The sequence below is a fragment of the Pollicipes pollicipes genome, unplaced genomic scaffold (assembly GCF_011947565.3).
Source record: "Pollicipes pollicipes isolate AB1234 unplaced genomic scaffold, Ppol_2.1 Scaffold_1600;HRSCAF=1878_pilon_pilon_pilon, whole genome shotgun sequence".
NCBI lineage: Eukaryota > Metazoa > Arthropoda > Thecostraca > Pollicipedomorpha > Pollicipedidae > Pollicipes > Pollicipes pollicipes.
The window spans coordinates 21,808,918-21,816,476 of NW_023595962.1; the positions used below are offsets into that span (position 1 = coordinate 21,808,918).

The 7,559-nt window shown below is 56.6% G+C and overlaps 1 protein-coding gene and 1 long non-coding RNA gene across 2 annotated transcripts; both read right to left on the reverse strand.

Annotated features, from left to right (window-relative positions):
- Positions 1-619: 619 nt before the first annotated feature.
- LOC119103172 (uncharacterized) lies at positions 620-1,897 on the reverse strand. The gene is made up of 3 exons (XR_005094736.1): positions 1,803-1,897; positions 1,239-1,447; positions 620-698 (listed from the first exon to the last, which is right to left on the reverse strand). It is a non-coding gene; the product is annotated as an uncharacterized LOC119103172 (long non-coding RNA).
- A 1,260-nt stretch (positions 1,898-3,157) lies between these two features.
- On the reverse strand, positions 3,158-5,048 carry LOC119114560 (uncharacterized). The gene is made up of 3 exons (XM_037238653.1): positions 4,884-5,048; positions 3,752-3,918; positions 3,158-3,362 (listed from the first exon to the last, which is right to left on the reverse strand). Exons 1-3 carry the CDS (start codon positions 5,046-5,048, stop codon positions 3,158-3,160), a joined length of 537 nt encoding a protein of 178 aa, XP_037094548.1.
- Between the last annotated feature and the right edge of the window lie 2,511 nt (positions 5,049-7,559).

The window sequence follows — 7,559 nt, forward strand, 5'->3', positions numbered from 1 at the left end:
CTGTGAAGACCGGTGGTCCCCGGCTGCACGCAACACACCGCTCGTAATCAAACTTCCGCGACTTCCTTGTCCGCCACGCTCGAGTACTTGATTTGAGGTTTAACATATCATACTTCACCAGCTCATTTGTAAATATTTTACACTTCAAAATCCCGGGCAACAGGGAAATAATTCAAACAATGGCTACATCGAGATGGTTAACAAAATAGGTCGTTAAACTGGTCATCAGAAAGTACCCAACACGTGGCAATCTTTACTTAAGTGTTCCATCTTGCGTTATAATGATGCCTGACAACGCATAACATCTTACAGGAACCGTTGGGCCGGCATAGTACTACCGAATCCTTTTGCAAGCTGTTCACAAACTGTTACGCGTAGCGGCTCTCATGGGCTCGATTTGGCCCGGCTCGCCGCGACCGCCGCACAACACATCGCATCTCAGAGCCGAGACAGAGCTCTTATGGCATGAGCACTTACCCCATGCCGTGGCGAACACACCAACGTAGAGATGCCCAGTGCATCGGGCATGACCGCTATGGTCGGTCCAGCTCCACATCCTCGAACCCCTCATCCTCGGTGTCGTCATCCTCGGCGTCACCTTCCACGTCCTCCTCGCCTGCTGGTCCGGGTCCGTGGAGTGGTAGGCGTCTAGGCGCTTGCCGGTCTGGGCGTAAAGGTACGCCCCCCGACGAGCTCGCCTGTCGACGGTCATCACCAAGGTCAGCCGCGGCTAGCTGGCTGTTGGGTCGGCGACTAGCCGGGTCGGCACCCGCGTTTTACGGGTTCGTCGATGTCGTGACCAGAGCCTAGTTTCATAGAGCGAAATAACAAACCTGGGCACTCTGATTTGCGCTGTATAAACTGATAACCAACAACAGGCTAGCGTGGCCAGCGCGTCGCATTTTTCATCCTTTAAAGATCAAGGAATATTCTCCCATCACCACCTACATGCATACACACACGATTACGGCGCATCATGAACTGCTTGATATTCTAATTGATGTGAAACTCGATTCCGATGGCTGAGCGATTAATACTGTATGAAATCATTAATTTGACCCTTACATATGGAAGAGGCTTTACTTATTACCGCGCTTTGTGCATGTCATGAATTAAACGTTCAGCAAACTGCTAGCAAATTAGCCCTGGATTGGTTGCTATTTCAACTTTGATCACAATTTTCCCGTACAACAGTTGCTGGAACTTAAACATCGCGATGGTCTGTGCTGGTCACTTACCAGTGTACTGCAGGACTTCATCCCGCCGGGGAACAGGTCCTTCGGAACACCCGACGGTACAGGTCGGCGGCCGCAGTTCTGATGCGGCCGTCGTAGCAAGCGTAGGTGGTCGGGAGCCTGGTCCGACGCCGCCGCATACCGGTCCGCGTTCCAACGGACCAGGCCCTCCACCAGGAACGCTTGGTAGTGCAGGTCACTAGCAGTCGTCCCTGGCAAGGTCACGGACAATACAACATTAGATACTTGGGCTGTACGTAGTGTCTGCTTGCACCCACAGGGGCCAACGGTACACGATCGTTGTCACAGGCATTGCAAACTGTTTGTCACAGGCATTGCAAACTGTTTGTCACAGGCATTGCAAACTGTTTGTCACAGGCATTGCAAACTGTTTGTCACAGGCATTGCAAACTGTATGTCACAGGCATGCTCCATTCATTGTGCCAAGTGAACGCTAACAATATTACCATGGCGCAGAGTGCGATGACCGCTCCAGTCAAATGACATGTTGCGAGCTTAGCTCACTCAGCATGCAACTTCGCTCCTGGCAATAAGGGTCGTATATACCTGGGATAAAACGGGCGAGGTGGTTGTGGAAGCTCTCCGTCGAGGTCGTGCCGCGTGCTGACCGGTAGCAGCGGAGGGTCACGCCGCCTTTCACCAGCGTCCCGGTGACTCGGCAGTGGAACACCGGATACGTCCTGGAGGCAGGCGACGTGGCGCTTCTGCTGCTCCCAGATGGGCCAGATCCGGGACTGGTCCAGCAGCGGCACGCCCAGGCTGTCGACGCCTGCAGGTCCGGAGAGCAGGCGCAGTAACTCATCAATGCACCGGGTGGTGATCTCGGTGCCTCGAGTCTGGCGTCGGCAGTGAAGTTGGAACTCCCGCTTGGAGATTTCGCGGGCCAGCACCGCGTCGGTGACAATGGCCATCCCCTTGCGGGCCAGCTGTTGCCGCTTGGCGTCATAGAGCGCCGTCAGGTCCTCCGGGTCCGTCTCGAAGATGGCCGCCGACAACCGGCTCATCAGCACTCCGTACAGCTGGTGGGCGTCGGTGGTGACCCCGGCTGCCAGGCGACGCATAAAGTGCCAGGCATCCAGGCGCACTGGCACATCCTCCCAGCCGGGGAACACCCGCAGCGCCGGGCAGCTGGAGCCGGGGGACGGCGCACAGCAGTCCCGGTCCACGTAGAGCGCCAGAGGCTGGGCACCCCTGCCTGCCGGTAGCGGGCGACAATGCCGCTGCCGAGCTGGTCCAGCCCGCCGCCTTCCGTGGCCGTTAGCACGCTGTTCAGGACCAGGCCGTGCTCGTTGGTCACATTGGTGGCCCAACGTGCGGTGCCAGCGCCGATACCAGCCAGCTTCTTGGCCACCTGCAAACAAATTGAACATTTTAAGAAGAAGTACAGAAGGGTCCGTCCTACAGGCAGGCGTGGTGTTGTCTAGCAGCCTTCATTGGGCTAGAAGTCCAGAGCATAAAAGGCCTTAGCAGCTTTCAAGCCATTCAAGCGGCTATTAGGTTGATTGTCAAGGACCCGTTTAAGGGTCATGCCACAAATCGTACATGGCCAGTCAGACGACATGCGCGGTATGGAATGCGACGGTGACGCAAACATGCGGGATATCATCACGTAAATGATATCAAAGCAAAGGAAATGAAGCCAGGCGTATTTGGCAGGTGGACACGGCAGGATATCTATGTCGTCTGGACAGACTGCTAAGGTCGGTTTACATATGATTGGTGCGCGGCTAAGGTGCGCGGTTTACATATGATTTCAACGCTAGATGCAAGACAAGCGTACCTTCCGGGTGGAATCGATCTTGAGGACCTGGCCAAACACGCTGGTGATGCTGGCCAGGTACTCGTTGATGCGCGGCAGGACATCCTGCAGGTAAACCCGCATGAGCCGCGGGTGCTGGGCATCACCGGGCCGGCGGCGGCGGCGGGAACGGTCGCTGCCAGGCCTCGAATGCCGCGGATCGCATGCTGCAGTCGCTCATGTAGAGCAACATGCGGCTCAGATGGTCCTCGCTGACCTGCTCCGCCACCTGCTTCATCAGCTGGGTGGGGCTGTTGCCCAGCGTCCGCTCGCGGAGCAGCCGGACGACAGCCTTGTCGCAGGTCAGCCTGGAAAAATACGCCAAAACTTATTATTAACGTATTATCAGTTCGGTTCATTGACAGCAGACAGAGAACTACGTTGGCTTTGTACAGATATTGCCATGAGCTCCCTCTCACTTCGCTGGGAAATAAAGTGCATGCTTGCCGCCTTTAGCGCCGTCTCCAGGAACGTAATATCATCTCGTATCTAGACGGCATGATATAGATATTACTTCATGTGCCCGAGCTCTTTACCTAATATGGGATACTCGGATCCGACGTATTTCAACGCTGTACAACAGAGACGATTAACGATAAGCAGTAAAATTATATGCATGTGAGAGTGCTTGCATGCGTACGTATGCACGTGCGTTGACGTTTGAGAACATTCCTGGTACCAGTGTGCTGGTGCTTACTTATACGTCAAGACCGCTGGAAATTGCAGCTGATGCGCGACATCCAGCTGTCTGATCAGCCGTTCGTCCCAGGCCGTGTAGACCTTGATGGGCCGGCAGCTGGGGCAGGATAAAACTTCAGTTGCCAGCCAGTAGCCGGCCCGCAGGTCCAGCACCTTCCGCAGGCGCTGTGCAGGCCAGCGCCCTTAAGATGGCTCCCGCACTCGGGCAGGCCAGGAGCACTTTCCATAGTCGGTGTGGCAACCACAGGAACAGCGGATACCGAAGTAACGTCCCGGTCCGGCAGGCGCGTTGTTTGCCACCAATGGTGGGGCTGGTGGACGGCACCAGAGCTCGGTGATCTCCTTGAGCTCGGTGCGACCGCGGCCACACTTGACGGGCCGGAACAGTCCACCTATCCACTGCTGTTCCCATGGCGACAGATAGTCGGCCCAGCCATAGGGCAGGTTGGAAGTCTGACTCCTGGCCCCCGGAGACAGGGAGATCGCGGGTCCGGCACTGCTTGTACCAGCTTCCGGTGCGGACGCGCTGGCGCCACGTGCGGACGGGTCTCGCCCGGACGGGCCGGCGTCGCGGCCGGACGGGCCGGCATCGCGGCAGGACGGACCGGCGTCGCGGCTGGACGGGCCGGCGTCGCGGCCGGACGGGCCGGCGTCGCGGCTGGACGGGCCGGCGTCGCGGCTGGACGGGCCGGCTCGCGGCCGGACGGGCCGGTGTCGCGGCTGGACGGGCCGGCGCGCTGGCTGACGGGCCGGCGTCGCGGCTGGACGGGCCGGCGTCGCGGCTGGACGGGCGCGGTCGCGGCCGGACGGGCCGGCGTCGCGGCTGGACGGGCCGGCGTCGCGGCTGGACGGGCCGGCGTCGCGGCTGGACGGGCCGGCGTCGCGGCTGGACGGGCCGGCGTCGCGGCTGGACGGGCCGGCGTCGCGGCTGGACGGGCCGGCGTCGCGGCTGGACGGACCGGCGTCTCGGCTGGACGGGCCGGTGTCGCGGCTGGACGGGCCGGCGTCGCGGCTGGACGGGCCGGCGTCTCGGCCGAACGGGCCGCGTCGCGCTGGACGGGCCGGCTCTCGGCCGAACGGGCCGGCGTCGCGGATGGACGGGCCGGCGTCGCGGCTGGGAGGTCACGGACGGGCAGGTCACGGCCGGGCGCGTTACGGCCGAGCAGGTCAAGGGCCGGGCAGTCACGGCCGGACGGACCACAGTCGGGCGGGTCACGACCGGGCAGGTCGCGGCCGGGCAGGTCGCGGCCGGGCAGATCACGGCCGGACGGCTCACGGCTGGGCGGGGGCGTCATAGGCGGCTGCTCCGCTGGTGGACGCCGAGGCCTGTTGAAACAACGGAAAGGTGAACGTCTCAGAAGGCCTGTGCAAACTTCAACATGCCGCTCAATGCCACTTTACACATCGCTTGCAAGCCGATTTCAACTAATCACGACACGACACGTGCCCCAAATTGTGCGCCAGCAAATTCGCTGCTGGAATGGGACACCAACTGAAAGGTTCGTTCCGACTTGATGTGCAAAGCATATAACATGACATGACAACGCGGTAGCCATTGACAATGATCCTACCTGAGCGCGGCGCGCGGGCAGATTCGGTCGGATGTTGCTGACGCGGCGAGAGGGACGACAGCCGACCAGTCTCAGCATACTGCCGCAGACGCTGGATACCCTGCCTATCCTGGGGATCCTAAGGAAGCGTCTGTGGTGAGGAAGCATCAAGGACGCAATTTTTGCCAGGATGCGACCGTCCACCAAACATGCCAAGCACAAGCAGGCGCCAAGCCGACCATGGTGCACATCAACGTGGGGCAAATGCAGGGTAATATTGTCTGGTCTCGTCAGCAAGTCCGGCACGTGCATTGTGCACAGTTTACATCGTGACCAGGCGCGCAAGTAGCACGTTATTCCTTTCTAGGCAAATGCAGCCAGCCAAGCAAAACCAACATGGTGCTTCGGTAGACACAAACCACCATATGCTGAACCGTGCTGAGGCATGGAATCTCATGGACATTAAGTTCGTACCGTCAAAATTTCGTATATACAAGGTTCATGTAGTATTACGTTCGTCCGGTAAAAGGATAATTAGGAGAAAGATCAGAACTACTGTGTCCCGTCGTGACGAGCTCTGGCTACCCGGTATGGGACGGTTTAGCCCGGTACAACCAGGTACACCAGGTACAGCGAGTATGGCTAAGCAATACGGCCAAGTATAAAAACTTTGCCTTCAAAACCACCCTTAACCTTTGAATGTAGCATTCCACGATCTTTGCAAGTTTGTTACACCATGTCATGGCGTCAATGCCTGTAACGCGGTTCAGCACATGGCAACAACATAAGGAAAAAACAACATCGAAGTCCGTGCTTCGTGTGCCAGTCACCAAGCATGTCATTAACAGGACAGTGTTACCAATCACACCATGTGCCAGGCAGCCCATCACGTCAAATTAGCCATGTATATTGCCAGCAGAAAACCATCTCCCGCACACCCTCAAAGCAATCAAGCATCCAGGAACCAGGATTACGTATTGCAAAGCATGCACTTTTGCAGGGACACCATTGCCATGGCAGGATAACGTGGTAGGAAATGTGACGAAGGTATCGATGAAGATGCGTTTGCCTAGAAACAAAGTGGTAACATTAGTGTGGTGGTTACGCACTTCAATACCTGCTGCAAAACACTGTCATAGCTGTGACTTTTCATGGGCTAAGGTGACCGTGGCCTTTGACAAACAGTACATGACATGTCACACAACCCACACCTGCTACCTTGGAAAGCACGCAAAGGCATGGCACGTCACGCCCATTCACTCACTCCCGCTACATTGAAAATTGAAAGGATCGGGCCTACCCTCCTACCCAGAAATACGTGTTCATACCCTCCACGCAGAGACAGCTAGCTCATAAGCGTGTTTCTTAGTTCAAAGGGGCTTCCTAGTTCATAACGGGGTTACACAAGCGCATAACGGGGGTCTCCTAACTCATATCGGGGACTTCCTAGTCATAACGTTGGCCTTCTAGTTCATAACGAGAGCCTCCTTGCTCATAATATGGACATTCTACTTTATAATGGGGCCTCTTAGTTAATAACGAAGCCTCTTAATTCACAACGGAGCCTCCCATTCAGCTTCTTCTTAATGGGGCCAACTAGTTCATAACGGAGGCCTCCTGGTTGAAAATGAGGTCTCCTAGTTCAAAACGGGCCTCCTCGTTCAAAACGTGGGCCTTCTAGTTCGGGGACCTCCTAGTTCATGACGGCTGCCTGTCGCGCTAGAAAATACCTCCTCGAACCAACTTGTGAAAATTTGATGCAGAAGAGTAATCTCGACCGGATTTGGTAACATCTAGCACATCCATTTGGGTTACCCGATCGAAAGTTTGGTAATTGACGTAACTTGCAGTCTTCCTTGGGGCAAGAGGGGATTCGATTTGGAATCACAAAATTTTGGGGAGGGGCAAACATATATCCTTCTCCCTGCCTACCGACAGGCGGCAACTGCCTCCCCCCCCCCCCACCCCACCCCTACCCCAACCGCAGCACCCCAAGCCACCTCCACCCTGCGCCACCCCCGTACCAACATCTGTCAATTCTGTGTAATCTTTGATGATCATCGATGTCAGAAAAGGCAGTCAGGAAGAATAGTACAGGCACATTGCTGACATAACTTATTATGCTTACAGGTACGTTTCGTTGAAATTGTGTAAGATTACTGGTAACCACGTTAGCAAAAGATCAATTGTCTACTAAAGTGGCACCATAATACGCCCCATCTTTAACCTTATGCGGCCACACTGACAGCCCTCGGC

What these genes read in the sequence shown, in the direction of transcription:
- LOC119114560 (XM_037238653.1), bottom strand. Translation starts at nt 5,048, where the DNA reads ATGACGCCCCCGCCCAGCCGTGAGCCGTCCGGCCGTGATCTGCCCGGC. An exon ending in CGCCCGGCCGTGACCTGCCC is followed by an intron (nt 3,919 to 4,883) that starts GTCCGTGACCTC and finishes TGGCCTGCACAG; the next exon opens with CGCCTGCGGAAGGTGCTGGA. An exon ending in CCAGCGGTCTTGACGTATAA is followed by an intron (nt 3,363 to 3,751) that starts GTAAGCACCAGC and finishes GTATTTTTCCAG; the next exon opens with GCTGACCTGCGACAAGGCTG.